At 50.7% G+C, this 17,238-nt stretch overlaps 1 protein-coding gene across 1 annotated transcript in view; it reads right to left on the bottom strand.

Moving 5' to 3' along the window:
* IPO8 (importin 8) overlaps positions 1–17,238 on the bottom strand; it is a 737,162-nt gene that overhangs the window by 223,860 nt on the left and 496,064 nt on the right. Inside the window, exon 19 of the mRNA XM_078673765.1 lies at positions 2,966–3,063. Within this exon, the coding sequence (XP_078529891.1) occupies positions 2,966–3,063 (98 nt within the window). The remainder of the gene's footprint in view (positions 1–2,965; positions 3,064–17,238) is intronic.

The following is a 17,238-nucleotide window of genomic DNA, read 5'->3' on the forward strand; positions in this document are numbered from 1 at the left end:
TCACGCAAAAAGTTGACGTAATTGCAATAAGGAAGAGAGTCCTCAGGGTCAAAAGATGTAGCAAGTGGCTATGTATAGGCTTGAAATGCATACACTTGAGTAATGTCAAGACCAGGTTTAGGTCCCATTGTGGCAATGCAAATGGTTTGGGAGGGAGCATGTGAGTCAACCTTTAATAAACCTCATCACAACAAGAGATTTAAAGAAGGATAGTTGATTAAGGAAACGCAAAGAAGGTGACAGGTGAGACAAATAACCTTCTATTATGCTCCCTGCATGGCCTTGGCCTTCCTGGGCTAGAGACAAAACAAACAGGAGGGTGTCCTACAGCTTTGTCTTTTAGGGATCAGTGTTCTGGGCACCATACCAGGTTACAAATCTGTCCCAGTGCCTTGCATAAATAGATTTCATGCAGTGGCATCTGGCGGCAAGGAGGATAACTACCACTTGAGGTGGTGAATTGAAAAAACTAAATTGCAGCAGCTTAATGTGCCTCTGCTTGGTCACTTCCTGGGCAGTAGGGAGTTAAGAGCAGCCGCACATATAGCTGTCAGTATGCAGGAGTACAACTACAATATTCTCCGGATCTGGTCAGGCACCAGGGGAATATTCTAAGATACGGAATCTGAGGTTACAAGTATCACAATAAGTTTGGAAATAGGTGTAAATGATTCACTCAGTCACTGATTAACTCATAAGTAAATGTAAAATACAAATTGAAATATACATGCTTTTTGGTTGGTCTTTACTCTATCCTAATCACTAATATATTGATAGTTAACATATCAACACATCTTCAGTAATATGTTGTTTGGAAACGGACTTGAGTAAAATATTACAATTTCGTTAAAAATAAAGAGCTAAAAGGCTGTCTTTCCGCGTCCCTTCCAACTGTGCCTGCCTTTCTATGCTTCGGACCATGATCTGACAATTTTAGAGATGTATGTATTGTATTCACTATGCAAAATGTATTAATTCTTTGTAACAATTACAATATTATGTCATATAGTCCACTGAATTATAGTAAAAGACCTTACAGATATAATATATTGTTTACTCTTTGTTCGCGACTGTTACTTTGTAAAGCTCCCTGTCGCTTAGTTGATCATTCCTATCGAATATAAACCTGCTAATAACTAGATAAAAGAATCAAACCTATGGGATTAGCACACAATCTTTATAGGCACATACAAGAATTTCCAGGCAGTCTCCTGGGTACGGTGTCAACCTTTTTAATTGGAATATTTCAGGAGTTCACTGCATTTTTGAAGCAACATTATATATATTTTTTAAACTTAAGCAGGAAGTATGAGATAATGAAGGAAAGATCTCCTGACAGGTTTTTTCATAACCTCAAACCTGCACATGCTAATAAATGTTAATACGATTCAGAAAAGGGGGTGGTGATGAACAGAGTGTCTGAATTAAGCAGACCACTCTTACCCAGTCCAAAGATCAGGGCTTGATCCATCACCGTTATTTATCTCACTGCCCCATCCCAGAACCTGGCTATATGCAAATTAGTCTGTCCCTGGCCCAGTGCATCATGGGAACAGGGCAGACCAAATTACCAAGCCAATTCTTCACCAGAAAGGAGACAAGCTACCGGGGACCGGTTTCTGGCATTTCAGCCTCTTCGGCCCGGCTTGCTTGAATCCTGATGGAGCAGTGAGAAAGGGACTCATGTCTCTGTATACCCTGCCACACCTATAGTGGCCAAAAACAATTCAGAAAAGGGGGTGGTGATGAACAGAGTGTCTGAATTAAGCAGACCACTCTTACCCAGTCCAAAGATCAGGGCTTGATCCATCACCGTTATTTATCTCACTGCCCCATCCCAGCTCAGAACCTGGCTATATGCAAATTAGTCTGTCCCTGGCCCAGTGCATCATGGGAACAGGGCAGACCAAACTACCAAGCCAATTCTTCACCAGAAAGGAGACAAGCTACCGGGGACCGGTTTCTGGCATTTCAGCCTCTTCGGCCCGGCTTGCTTGAATCCTGATGGAGCAGTGAGAAAGGGACTTTTGTCTGAGTATACCCTGCCACACCTATAGTGGCCAAAAACGATTCAGAAACGGGGGTGGTGATGAACAGAGTGTCTGAATTAAGCAGACCACTCTTACCCAGTCCAAAGATCAGGGCTTGATCCATCACCGTTATTTATCTCACTGCCCCATCCCAGCTCAGAACCTGGCTATATGCAAATTAGTCTGTCCCTGGCCCAGTGCATCATGGGAACAGGGCAGACCAAACTACCAAGCCAATTCTTCACCAGAAAGGAGACAAGCTACCGGGGACCGGTTTCTGGCATTTCAGCCTTTTCGGCCCGGCTTGCTTGAATCCTGATGGAGCAGTGAGAAAGGGACTCATGTCTGAGTATACCCTGCCACACCTATAGTGGCCAAAAACGATTCAGAAAAGGGGTTGGATCTAGCCCTGATCTCTTGACTGGGTGAGAGTACTCTGCTTAATTCAGAGACTCTGTCCATCACCACCCCTTGTTGTAAATAATTTTGTCCACCCTAAGCGTGGAAGGGTATACTCAGATGTGAGTCCCTTGCTCATTGCACCATCAGGATTCAAGCAAGCCGGGCCGAAGACGCCTGAAATGGCAGAAACCGGTCCCCGGAAGCTTGTTTCCTTCCCAGTGTAAGAATTGGCTTTTGTAGTCTGGTCTGCCCTGTTCCCATGATGCACTGGGCCAGGGACAGACTAATTTGCATACAGCCAGGTTCTGAAACTGGGATGGTGCAATGAGCTAAAAAACGGTGTTGGATCTAGCCCTGATCTCTTGACTGGGTGAGAGTACTCTGCTTAATTCAGAGACTCTGTCCATCACCACCCCTTGTTGTAAATTAATAAATGTTAATAGGCAGGACGATCAACATGCAGGGTTAAAAGGCATCAGTTCAAAGTAACTAACAGCGTATATATAAAAAAACACAGACAATACATTTCTTACCTTTTTACACATAGTGTATATTATTTCTAGGTGTTTAGGGTTAGCCAACAAAGTTTCAGTGTCAACTGTAACATAATTGTGCAAAAGAGGCATCATATCTGTAAAGATAAAATAACAATTGTATATCAGTAAGAGGGTTTACACAAGTGACCAGCCACAGTTTATTTCTGCCAATTTGAATTCATAGGTCCAGAATCCTTTGTTTGAAAAAAAAATGTATTTGTTTAAAAAAGAAATCATCACCAACAAGTGAGAAAACATAAGCTCCAAGGAGGCTGCCTATTTCACTGTGCTGTCAAGGAAACCAGGCTTCTAAAATGAAGTAGACAGCAAGGCACTCTAATTGTAAATGCAGACCTGTGTTCCCTTCGTTATCCTGCTTTAGTACTTCTGTATCAGACACTGCCCTAAATAGCTGCCATGCTATTCTATATAGCAAACACAAGGAGATGATGGACCGAGAGCTGAAATTTTTCAGGCACTCACCCCCAGTCACAGATCTGGGTTGAATCCATCATCATTCTTTAGCTCACTTCGCCACCTCAGTTCAGACCCAGCTATATGCAAATCAATCTCGACCCTGTGCCTCATGAGAACAGTCCAGCCCGAACCGCCAAGCTAGGTCTTCCCTGAACCGGAAACAAGCATCCTGGGACCGGTTTCTGGGTAACACCCTTCATCACCCCGGCTAGCTTGCATCCAGTGGCAAAGTGAGCAAGGGACCCACATCTGGGTATACCCTGCCAACTTAGGGCGAACAAAGCAAACACAAGGAGATGATGGATGGAGCGCTGAAACTTTTCAGACACTCACCCCCCAGTCACAGACCTGGGTTGAATCCATCATCATTCTTTAGCTCACTTCGCCACCTCAGTTCAGACCCAGCTATATGCAAATCAGTCTTGACACTGTGCCTCATGGGAACAGTCCCGCCTGAACTGCCAAGCCAGGTCTTCCATGAACCGAAAACAAGCATCCTGGGACCGGTTTCTGGGTAACACCCTTAATCAGCCAGGCTAGCTTGAATCCAGTGGCAAAGTGAGCAAGAGGGAGAATGTTTGCATTGCCAGCATTTCGTCCATCATTTGTTTGCTGTAACACTTTTCGCCCTATGTGGGATGGGTATGCCCAGACGTGAGTCCCTTGCTCACTGTGCCACTGGATTCAAGCAAGCCTGGCTGAAGAAGGGTGACATACCCTGAAACCGGTCCCAGGATGCTTGTTTACGGTCCAGGGAAGACCTGGCCTAGCAGATCGGTCTGGACTGTTCCCATGATGCACAGGGTCAAGACTGATTTGCATATGGCTGGGTCCAAACTGGAGTGGTGTAGTGGGCAAAAGAACAATGGATTAAATCCAATCTTTTGACTGGGAGAGAATGTTTGCATTGTCAGCATTCCGTCCATCATTTGTTCGCGGTAATGCTATTCTATATAGACAACGACTTGGAACCATTCCTAGATATGGTTTATTTTAATGTGTACATTGCCAAACAACATAATATAAAGGTTCCTTACCAGACAGTAATGTTGATCCTCATTACCAATAAAAATACAAATCAACCAGAAAACATTCATTTGTTTTTCTTTTTAAAGTGGTTTCTATTAATAGATGCAGTCCCATCTAAGTTAACTTGCATCGCATCAGTCACAGTGCCTGAGTCCAACGTACAACTTCAATTGCAGTATGACTTAAAAGTTTCACTTCACTTTTAAAGAAAAGAATGGAGAAATACAATGAAATAAAAGAAACCTAATTTCTCAGTGATGGGGAGCTCTTCATATTATAACATATGTAACACAATAGCAAGAAGCACTGCAACCAGGTGTGATACAAATTAAAAATGAACCATCAGGGCATACAAATGTAATTTTAACAGGCTAATCAACACCCCATAAAGAACGTGGCATCATCGTAAAAAAGAAAACATGCTGAGTGAATGTGTAAACAGTTGTAGCAACTCTAGACAACCCCAATAGGGATATTTGTCAACAGCGTTTTCACGGTCACCTTGTACACTAAGTTACCTGCAGCTCACTTTAAATACGATTAATCCAAAGATTGCTCAGCAGAACATGAAAAATTGAAGAGAAACAAGAGTGAGTTAATCAAATTAGGATAGCCACAACTTTAAGAACAAAAGAAAGGCTTGCATCCAAAACCACCATTTGTTGTATGGTCAACCCAAAAATAATAAAAGGTTTCTCAAAAGAGAAAGCATCTATCTCCCTTACAGTTCTTAAATGAGTGATATGCTGGGGGCCTGATCCGCTGCCTCTGCCTCAAAAGGACTAAGAGACCTGTTGTTGTTGGGGGACATTGTGGCATTGCCTTTGTTGATATACCTCCCCAAAGCCTCAAAAGGGGCAAAATTGTTGGGGAAACTGGCACTCCGGCGGAGCAAGCTCAAGAGCACATGAAACTGCCTTACTGTCTTTAAAACACTATGTCCTTATCTGCCTGGTCTCTGGAGAGATGGGTCTCTTCGAAGAACATCCATATCAATGACTACTGGGCGTCACTGGAAAATCTGGTGAAGTGAATACAAGCATGGCACCTTAGCACCACACTGTTACCACCTGCTTTACCCAGACTGTCGGTTGTGTCCAGGCCTGACTGGATGGAGTACTTTGCTGCATCTTTTGTATCTTGAATATGGCGTTGGATGTTTGGTCTAACATCATTTGTGACCATGGGCAAGATATCTGCCACCATGTCTGAACTAGTTACTTTCTTTTGGTAATGCTTTCTGTGTTAGAGACTTTATCTAACCGCAGATTCCTCACCTTAGAATAACCCCAGACGTTAAGACTGGATCCAGACAATCATGAGCAGTATCCCTGCGCATCGGTAGGTGGCTTTGATCGCCTCTGCGTTGGCGTTATCCATGTTAGAAGTCACTTTGCATGTCCATATAACTGCACAGAACCACATAAAAAGTAATGTTTGACAAGTGTGCAGTGGGATCTTAAGGGAGAGGAGCCCCCCATTCACAGATAAAGACTTCTAACCACAGATTCCTCACCTTAGAATAGATACTAAGCAATATCTCCCTGGAGGTGGGTCTGTGAACTAGCTCAAAATAGGAAAACCGTGGAGGATCTAACACACAACATTCCCGTCTCGAAGGAACTGACTGTCCAAGCAGTACTATTTTGTGATCGGGTCTAGTGGCAGCCACGTAGCAGCTTGGCAGATGTCCAGGACATGTGATCTGTGTGCCAATGCAGCGGACCAGACTGAATGGGCAATCAAACCCTCAGGAGGCTGCTTCTTAGCTAACACGTAGCAGATCTTAATGCAGAGTATAATCCATCGAGAAATGGTCTGCATTCTGCATAGCCTTGCCCTATTTATACTCCAGTATTCCCTAAAGAGATGTTCGTCCACATGATAGTCTCTGGTGTGGTTAATCTAAAAAGAGAGAACTCTTTTTTTAGGTCCAGGTGATGGAGACTTTCCTCCACCTTGGAAGGATGAGGTTGAGAGAAAAATGTAGGCAGAGTGATTCTCTGCCTGACATGAAAGGGGTGACAACCTTTGGTCGAAAAGACACATATTCGAAGAACCAGTTCGCCAATGAAAAAGCTGGTGTATGGAGGGTGAACCAACAGGGCTTGAAGCTCGCTGACCCTCCTTGCCTATGTACTAGCCATTAAAAAGATCATTTTGATAGTGAAAACAGAAGAGAACAGCTGTGTAGGGGCTCAAAATGCTGAGAAATGTGAGGGCCAGATTGAGGAACCACTGGGGCATCATGAAAAGGGCAGGAAGGAACACGTGTGGCAAACCTTTCAGAAAATGTGTCACGTGAGGTGATTTGAACAGAGAAGGTTGATCTGGCAACATCTGAACACCTGGAATGGCTGTCAGGTAACCCTATTAAAGTGCCAGGGCATGGCCTTGCGAGGCTAAAGATAAAACAAACAGCAACACTTCTGACTGTGTTGCAGAAAGGGGGTTCAAATGACGTGATCAAATTCAAGTCACAAACAAATCCCTAATGTAGGCATATACATTCTTAGTGGAAGAATGACTGCGTGCCAAGATGGCATCACCGACCTCTGGAGCAAGATCAAAAACCCTCAACTGTTGCCACTCAATCCCCATGCATGAAGGTGAAGAGTGGGCAGGTTTAGATGCAGGACCCTGCCCTGTTTTAGCGACAGGAGAACCTCCTGAAGGAGGAGTATGATAGGAGGACCTATGCTCATGGTCAGGGGTTTGGGATACCATACTCTCCGTACCAAATCCGGAGTCACTAGAATGACTTAGGCTGGTCTGTCCTAATCTTCTTGAGCACTCTAAGCAAGAGTGGTATAGGCAGAAAGGCGTACAGGATTCCGGAATTCTACTCGAGGTGGAATGGGTCTCCGAACGGGAGCTGCTTTAGAAATTCCACAGCGCAGAAGTGCTGATGTGCTGTGTTCTTGGTGGTGGTGAAGAGATCATGCCAAGGCTCTCCCTAGCCTTAGAAGAGACACCATGCCACCTCCGGATGTAGTTGCCATTTGTGATCGGGAGGGCATCGACGGCGGATTATGTCAAGCCTGGCGTTCAATGAGCCTGCAAGGTGCTGCACAACCAGGGAGATGTCCTGGCCCACTAGCCAAGCCCAGAGGCACAGAGCCTCCTGGCACAGGGTTCACAACCCCATCCTGTCCCGTTTGTTGGAATACCATATGCTGGTGGTGATGTCTGAACACCTGAACGAGCCTTCCCTTGATGGGCAGCAGGAAGGTGGCTACTAATGCCAATTGGAGTGCTCCCAGCTCCAAAAGGTTGATGTGGAACTGATATTCCACCAGAGATCAGACTCCTCTGATCTTCACCTCTCTGCGTTGGCAGCCCGAACCCAGAAGTGACGCATCAGTCATCACTGTTAGCTCTGGGTGGGGAAGAGAGACAGGTCTGCTAAGAAACAAATTGTGATCCGTTAGTCACAACTGTGGATCTTTTGCAGTCTCCTTTGAAATCTGGACCATGTCAGAGATTCACCTGGTGCGGAGCCCACTGGGACATCCAAATCCTACTGCAGAGCCCACATATGCCAGCTGGCCTGCTTTACCTACAGGATCGCAGGAGACCATCAGACCAAGTAGCCTCAGAGTCAGTTCACAGAAACCCAGGATGTTATGTTATGTTATGTTATTTTATTAAGGTATTTATTAAGCGCACTATCACTGATTAGTTTCTTGGCGCTGAGGTCAACAGTAACATAGACGAGGGTGAGAGGTGGAGAGTTAATGAAATGCTTGTCTATAGAGCCAGGTCTTCAAGGCTTTCCGGAAAGAGAGGAGGTCTTGGCAGTTTCGGATCTCCAGGGGGAGGGTGTTCCACCAGCAAGGGGCAAGTGTAGCAAACCTACGGCCTCCAGCGCGCTTGAGTTTAAAAGGGAGCGTCTGGAGGAGGCCCTGATGGAGTGAGCGGAGGTTGCGAGATGGTACGTATCTGGTGATTGGTTGGTCAATGAATTTGGCTTGAGGCTGAAACATCGGCATCACAGCCCATATGCACAAGTTACTACTTGTGTAACGATATATCTGTAAGAGACATTAGTTAGTATTAGATTCCTTACCTTAGACTATCCCCAGGCGTCAGACTGGATCCGGAAATTTTTGCGTAGCAGTACCCTTGCGCGTCGGTAGGCGTCGTCTGCGGCTCCGCGTCCGTCGTCGGCGCCGTGTTGACATCGTCGGAGTACTTAGACGCCGCCTCCGCGTGCTGACGTCAGTTCTTAGACACAGCTTTTCCGCGCCAGAAACGCAGAGCCATGTTAAAAACCAACACTGGTGCCATTGAAACTAGGGCCCTGAAAGGGGACAACCCTAACCCTAGATATTGGTTTGCAGAACGGGGAGGATGGGTGGGTCGGTAAGGAATCTAATACTAACTAATGTCTCTTACAGATATATTGTTACACAAGTAGTAACTTGTGCATCTGAAAGAGACACGTTAGTAATAGATTCCTTACCTTAGAATAGATACCCCAGCAATACCAACCCCGGTGGTGGGTCTGCGAACCAATAATCACACCAGAAAGTCCTGGAGGACGGAACGGCCAAAGAAGCCATCCCTCCGGACTTGGCTGTCCAGGCAGTAGTGTCTTGCAAACGTGTGCAGCGATGCCCACGTAGCTGCCTGACAGATGTCTTGGAAGGGCACACCCCTGCCCAGGGCAGTGGTAGCCGCCTTCCCTCGGGTAGAATGAGCCCGCAGTCCAACCGGGGGCTCCTTCCTAGCCAAGGAGTAGCATGCCTGGATACACAGGATGATCCACCGGGAGATGGTCCTCTTGTGCACCGCTTTCCCCTTCTTAGCGCCCACGTAACCAACAAAGAGTTGGTCATCCACCCGGAACTGGCGTGTGCGATCCAAGTAGAATGAGAGCGCACGTTTTGGGTCCAGACGGTGGAGCCGCTCTTCCTCTTTAGAGGGATGCGGTGGCGGGAAGAAGGTTGGCAAGGTGATAGACTGCCCGATGTGGAAGGCCGTGACAACCTTGGGCAGGAAAGAAGGTTTGGTACGCAGCACCACTTTGTCCGGATGGACAGAAAGGAAAGGTGGAGTACCTAGTCATGGAACCGCTCACCACCTTGCTACAAGCATCCAATGTACACTTTCACATGTACGCAGATGATACCCAACTTTATCTCAAATTACAGTCCCCCAAGGACATCTTGCTCCTGAACTCAACGATCAGATGCACCCAATCCTGGCTGGCAGATAATCATCTCAAACTCAATGCCCTGAAAACAGAGTTCCTTCTGATCTCACCTCCAGCGAAGGTCTCCACCACTCAAATTTGGCTTAAAGACCTAACCGCACTCAATGTCCAACCCACCATCGTGGACTCAGCAAAATCCCTAGGCATAACACTCGACACCAATTTGAACATGCAGCAACATATCAGCAAGGCAACAAAGGGAGCAAACTTCCAGATCAGCACTCTGAGGAAACTTAAACCCTACCTCCCAGCCAAAGACTTCCAAACGGCAGTAAAAGCACTAGTCATTCCTCGAATTGAATACGGCAGCATCGCCCTCTGTGGACTCCCCCTAACTACAACCGCACCCCTAAGAGCTTCTCTAAACGCTGCAGCGAGACTCATCACTGGGTCAAATAAACACTCACATATTACCCCTGACCTGAAATCCCTGAACTGGCTGCCATTTGAAGCTAGAATACATCTGAAAATCGCCTGCATGACACACAAGGCGGTACATCTAAACTCACCCGGGTACCTCGCTCAGAAACTGACAATCTCTGGAGGAGCTAGAAACACCAGAGGCACAAACAATTTTCTGTTGAAACCTCGAAGATTCCGGAAGGAAAAAACATATAAGCGCTCCTTCTCGGGAATGGCGCCTAGGATCTGGAACTCTCTCCCGCCCGAAACCAGGCTTATCTCTTCCACCACACTCTTTAAAAATGAAGTAAAAGCTATCCTCATGGCTAAATACACCTGAAATATTATCTTGACCACTGTTAGTACTCTGCACCGATCTATACTACATGTTTGACCCTTTTGATTATTTGTATGAACTGTCTTATTACTCACATGTTTGGCTTTGTAGCCACCTATTTGTACCATTCTGTACTCATGTCATGTTGGGCTTAGTTGCCACCTATTTGTATTAATTGACCTATTGATTTATCTGTTAACCATGCTCCCTCATGTACTTCTCTTTGTAAAGCGCTCCGATATCTGCAAGGATCTTGTCGGCACTATATAAAACTTTCAAAATAAATAAATAAATAAATACAAGAAAGGGCCTGGAGCTCACTCACTCTCCTGGCAGAGGTGATGGCAACCAGGAAAGCAGTCTTCAAGGTCAGAAGGCGAAGAGGACAGTTGTGAAGTGGCTCAAAGGGAGCACACATCAGAAAGGTAAGAACCAGGTTCAAGTCCCACTGAGGCATCACAAACGGAACAGGAGGAAACGTATGTGTGATGCCCTTAAGAAATCTATTTACAATAGGGGGCTTGAACAAAGAAGGTTGATCAGGCAGCCTGAGAACGGCTGAAAGGGCAGAAAGGTAGCCCTTGATAGTGCCCAGAGCAGAGCCCTGCTGGGCAAGAGAAAGAAGGAAGAGAAGAACCTCAGAAAGAGGGGCATTGAGGGGATCCACAGCCTTTGCTGTGCACCATGCCACAAATCTGTTCCACCTGCAGGCGTATACCGACTTTGTGGAGGGACGCCAGACTTCAGGAGGCAAGTCAAATGGCCTCAACTGTCGCCGCTCAATCTCCAAGCATGGAGGTGGAGACTGGACAGGTTCGGGTGGAGGACCGTCCCCTGCTGCTGCGACAGATGGTCCTCCTGAAGAGGCAGACAAACCGGGGGATCGACTGACAGACTGAGTAGCTCTGGATACCAGTACCTTCTCGCCCAGTCCGGAGCCACAAGGATGACTTGGGCCCGGTCGCGCTTGATCTTCTTCAGCACTCTGGGCAGAAGTGGTATAGGCGGAAAGGCGTACAACAGACCGCAACTCCACTCGCGACGAAAAGCGTCTCCGAGCGAGTGCTGCCTTGGAAATTCCAACGCGCAGAACAGATGACATTGCGCGTTCTCTTCGGTGGCGAATAGATCTAACCAAGGCTCTCCCCATCGCTGAAAGAGGCCTTGCGCCACGTCCGAGTTCAGACGCCATTCGTGATCCATCATGCACCGGCGGCTGAGCTCGTCCGCCCTGGCGTTCAGAGAACCTGCCAGGTGTTGAGCCACCAGGGTCACGCCCTGGCGTTCCAGCCATTGCCAAAGGCGAAGAGCCTCTTGACAAAGGATCCACGACCCCACCCCGCCTTGTTTGTTGCAGTACCACATGGCGGTGGTGTTGTCCGTGAATACCTGCACTACACTCCCCCGGACAGAGGGTAGGAATGCCTTCAGTGCCAGACGAATCGCCCGGAGCTCCAACAGGTTGATGTGGAGCCGGGTCTCCGCCGGAGACCAGAGGCCTCTGATCTCCGCCTCTCCCATGTGGCCTCCCCAGCCCTGGAGGGACGCATCCGTCACAACCACGTGCTCCGGTTGGGGAAGGGAGAGGGATCTGCCGCTGACCCAATCGCGGTCCGTAAGCCACCACTGCAGTTGTCTCGCAGTGCCCTCCGAGATCAGGACGTGGTCGGATAGGTTGCCCTGATGCTGGGCCCACTGAAACTTCAGGTCCCACAGCAGAGCCCGCATCCGCCACCTGGCGTGATGCACCAGTAGGATGCAGGAGGCCATCAGCCCCAGAAGCCGCAGCGTCAACCTGACTGAAACCCGGGATAACGGCTGAAAGATGGGAATCAGAGCCTGAATATCCCGGACCCGCTGTTCGGGCGGATAAACCCGAAACCGCGCCGAGTCCAGAACCGCTCTGATGAAGAGGAGCTTCTGAGAGGGGCACAGGTGTGACTTCGGCACATTGATGGAGAACCCCAGCAGGTGCAGGAGGTCTGCCGTCGTCTGGAGGTGGCAGACGACTGTCTGGGGCGAGCCCGCCTTCAACAACCAGTCGTCTAGGTAGGGGAAGACTGAAACCCCTAGCCTGCGCAGATGAGCTGCGACCACCGCCATCACCTTTGTGAACACCCGCGGGGCGCTGGTAAGGCCGAAGGGGAGCGCGGTAAATTGAAAATGCTCGTGGCCCACCATGGGCAGGCAGGACGGGGATATGAAAGTAAGCGTCCTGCAAGTCCAACGCTACCATCCAGTCTCCTGGGTCCAGGGCAGCCAGAACCTGAGCCAGTGTCAGCATCTTGAACTTCTCCTTCCGGAGGAAGCCGTTGACGTTCCTTAGGTCCAAGATAGGGCGTAGGCCCCCTTTGCCCTTCTTGGGTACCAGAAAGTAGTGGGAGTAGCAACCACACCCTACTTCTGGCCCAGGAACGTGCTCGATGGCCCCCTTGGCCAAGAGGGCCGTAACTTCCTCCTGCAGAAGTCGCAAATGATCCCCCGATACACGGTGGTTCTGCGGTGGCATGGCTGGAGGAGTCGCCTCGAAGGGGAGGGAGTAGCCCCTTCGGACGATTTGCAGCACCCACCTGTCCGATGTGACAGTGCGCCAGTGGAGGTGGTGATGGCGAACCCTGCCCCCCACTGGCGTCACATGGGCCTGAAAGCACGAACTAGGAGGGTTTTGAGGTGGATGCTGCGGGGGAAGGTGTGGACTGACCTCGCCGCTGCCCCCGACCGCCCGGACGGCGGTTCCCACGGCCGCCACCGCGTTGGGTATTGCCCTGCGGTGCGTGGCTGGCGGCGCGTGTGGGCGCACCCCTTCCGTGGCCACGAAAGGAGTGAAAGGCAGCCGATTGCTGGCGCTGGCCCGAGAGGCCCAAGGACTTGGCCGTAGCCCTGGAGTCCTTAAAGTGCTTAAGCGCATGGTCTGCCTTGTCGCCGAAGAGGCGACGGCCATCGAACGGCATGTCCATGAGCGTCCTCTGGACATCTGCCGAGAAGTTGGCGGACCTCAGCCAGGCGTGGCGTCTGACCGCCACCGTCGTTGCCATCGCTCTACCCAGCGAGTCAGTGGTATCCAGCCCACACCTGATGGAATACTTGGCTGCATCCCGGCCCTCCACGAGGGCTTGGCCGAGTTTGGCCCGTACCTCCAACGGACACTCTGGCAGCACTACCGCGACCTTATCCCACACAGAGTGGGTGTAACGTCCCAAGAGGAAGGCGGTGTTGGAAGACCGCAGGCCTAGACTAAGGGATGAGAAGATCTTCTTCCCATACTGGTCATACCTCTTGGATTCCTGGTCCGGCGGGGCAGACGGGAATGCGGTCTGGGAATTGGAGGCCTGGATGACCAGGCTCTCGGGGGTTGGGTGGGAGGACAGGAAACATGGGACGCCCGGGGCTGGGCGGTGGCGTCTGGCCACGTTCCTATCTACGGGCGAACCCGTAGCGGGCTTGGACCAAGTGCCCAGAAGAACGTCGGTCAAGGCCTCATTAAAGGGCAGCAGAGGTTCGGCCGAGCTTGACTGCGGTTTAAAGACCTCAGTGAGGAGGTTAGTCCTCACGGCCGCGACAGGGAGCTCAAGGGCCAAGGCCTTGGCAGCCCTCATCAGCACCACACTATATGTTGCTCCCTCCTCCGAAGCCACTGTAGGAGGGGAGACAAACCCAGTGTCTGGAGAGGTGTCCAGGCCACTGGCCTCCCCAAGGTCTCCTGTCCAGTCCTCATGAGACTGACACTCCCTGGTCAGAGGGTCCTCAGACCCCTCCCAGTCCTCTTCCTCACCCATCTCCTGAAATTCAGGGTTCTCAACCAATGGGGCCTGATCATAAAAGTGAAATTCACCAAACGACGTCTGGAGCGGCGCCCAGCGGGGCCGTCCCGACGGCTGAACAGGAATGGAGGTAGGACCTGGGCCGGCGCCGCCCGAGGACGGCGCCGGAGGCGACACCTGAGGGTCCGACGCCGGGGAGGCCGTCAGGTCCGCCGGCGACGAACCAGATCCCGAAGGAGGACCAGCGGCGCCGGGCCCGAAGGCGCCGGCGGCGTCGGAACAACTGGACCCCTCGGCGCCGGGCCCGAAGGCGCAGGCGGCGTCGGGATAGAGGGGACCTGCGGCGCCGGGCCATAAGGCGTCGGCGGCGTCGGGGCCGAAGCACCCGACGGCGTCGGGGCCGGAGCCGCCGACCCGCTAGGGGCCCCAGACGGGTCAGCTGGGCCCGAAGGCGCCGCGGAGCCCGTCGGAGGAGAGAGTTTCCTCATGGCCATGAGGAAGCGCTCGATCTCCTCCGGCGACGCGTTCAGCCCAGGGACCGGAGGGTGTTGAGCTGCACGCGGTGCCCGCGACTCCGACGGAGCCGCGTGGGTGGTGTCACCCGAACCCCCGGCCGCATCGTGCGAGCGTCGGGGGGAGTCCGAGGAGCGATGACGCCGCTTGGACTTCTTGTGCCTCTTACCTGACGACGACTTCGACCCGGAGGAGTGCGGCCTACTCTCGGAGCTGTGGTGGCTCCGAGCCCGCGACCGGTCCCTCGACCTCCCATGGGATCGGGACCTCTCACGGCGCGGAACCGACTGCCGGAGCTCGAGGCGCCTACGGGACCGCTCCCGCCTGGCTTTCGAGGCGAGGGCCTGGCAGTCGGAGCAGGCCTTGTCGTCGTGGTCGACGCCCAAACAGGACAAACAGACGCGGTGAGGATCCGTGACCGACATCAGCCGGTCGCAATCGTCACAGTGCATCCGTAGGGCATCCCTACGGCACCGTTCGGAGTCGAGAGACTTCGAAAAGCAATCAAAAAGGATCAAAAAAGTTAGTCAAAAATGACTAGGGTTACTGCTTTTTCCAGATCTGCGCTTGCTGGCGCGGAAAAAAGAAGAACTGACGTCAGCACGCGGAGGCGGCGTCTAAGTACTCCGACGACATCATCACGGCGCCCACGACGCCGACGACGGACGCGGAGCCGCAGACGACGCCTACCGACGCGCAAGGGCACTGCTACGCAAAAATTTCCGGATCCAGTCTGACGCCCGGGGATATTCTAAGGTAAGGAATCTAATACTAACGTGTCTCTTTCAGATATCCTGGACTCTCCGTTCCAGAGATAGGATCGGAATGGCACTGTATCCTGAATGGCTTCGATGAAAGGGAGGGTCTTAGGAGGAGTCAGGTGTCACTTCAGCATATTGATAGTGAGCCCTTGCAAGAGTAAAGGGTTTGCCATATTCTGGAGGTGGGTGACTGCCTGGAGCGAGCACCCCTTGAGCAGACAGTCATTGAGGTAGAGGGAAGACTGGAAACCCTCATCTCTGAAGATGAGCTGCAGCCATGCCATCACTTTTGTGAACACCGGAGGGGCATTGGTGAGGCCTAAGTATAGCACAGCAAACTGGAAATGTTTGTTGCCCACTGTGAAGCACAGGTAATGCTTACAGACTTGCAGAACAGGGATGTGAAAATGAAAAAAAGCATCCTGCAAGTCCAATGTTATCATCCAGTTTCCGGATCGGATAAGACCTGACCATAGATGAGCATCTTGAATTTCTCTTTCCGTAAAAAGGTGCTTAGAGGAGGTAGATGTACAAGAGGACACAGTTTTCGGTCATACTAAATACTACTTCTGATGCAGGCACTCTCTTGATGGCTCCTTTGCTCAGAAGAGCTTGCATTTCCTGATGAAGCAAGGAGATGGTCCTCCTTCAGCTGTTTTTGGGATGGTGGCAAAGTCGGAGGGGTTTCCACAATAGAAGGTTGCATCCCTTCTGCACAATTTGATGCTCCCAAATGTTGTATGTAATTGCAGACCATTGTGGCACAAGGTGCCTGAACCAGCCGCCAACAGGATGGCTGTGCTGGATTGAGGGTCCCCATAAGAGGCTTAAATGCTGCGGCAGCCGGAAAGGTGGGGAACTGGACAGCATGCGGGGTCTGGCTCCCGCATCCTCTTTGGGATACGCGACCTTGTCCATGAAAGGCCTGGATAAGCTGTTGGATTGCCAGGTATGGTTAGCACTACAGACAACCATAGTTGCCCTGACCACTGCCGCAGTAGGTGTGAAAGGACTTCTGGGACCGAGCAGTTAGAGTTAGCTAGAGAATCTGAGGTCCCAGAAGCAATATCGCGCTGTGTGGGTTTTGCCACCAAACAGGCGAAAGTCTTTAAAGGGCTTGTCAAACAAGAATGACTGGACACCCCGAGTGCTCAGTGGCCTACAGACCTGGTGTGGTGATGCAGTGCCACAGTAGAGGCCACGGCTCTACCCTGGGAGCCTGTGGTATCCAGCCCACACCTGATGGCGAACTGTGCTGCATTCCGACCATTCACTAAGACTTGGTTGAGGATGGCTAGGCCCCCTCCCCCACCTTCGGGAAACATAGGAAACAGCTGAGCAGCTGAGTCCCCTAACGCATGGTAGTATCAGCCCAAGAGGCATTCACTGTTCACCAAAAGGCTAGGCTTGTGGAAGAGAACATTTGCTCCCGAAGGTGTCCAGCCTCTTGGGATTCCCTGTCTGGTGGAGTGGAAGAGAACGTGTGTGGGTTAACCTTGGCTGCTGGAGCCTGCACAACCAGGGTTTCGGGGGAGTGGTGCTGGAAGAGAAAGGCTGGGTCTCCTGGTGGCAGTGGGCAATCATGCCGTGCACAAGAGCCCCATGCAAGGTTTGTTTCAGGTCCCCAAGAGAACATCTGTGAGGGCTTCTGTGAAAGTGAGCAACAGTTCAGCCAAGCACGCTCTTGGAAGAAGCACCTCTGTCAAGACATTGGCCTTACATTCGACTGCTGGTAGCATTAGGTCAGGGACCTCAGCTGCCCTTTGCATCAA

This window comes from Lissotriton helveticus, chromosome 1_1 (genome assembly GCF_964261635.1).
Source record: "Lissotriton helveticus chromosome 1_1, aLisHel1.1, whole genome shotgun sequence".
Classification (NCBI taxonomy): Eukaryota; Metazoa; Chordata; class Amphibia; order Caudata; family Salamandridae; genus Lissotriton; species Lissotriton helveticus.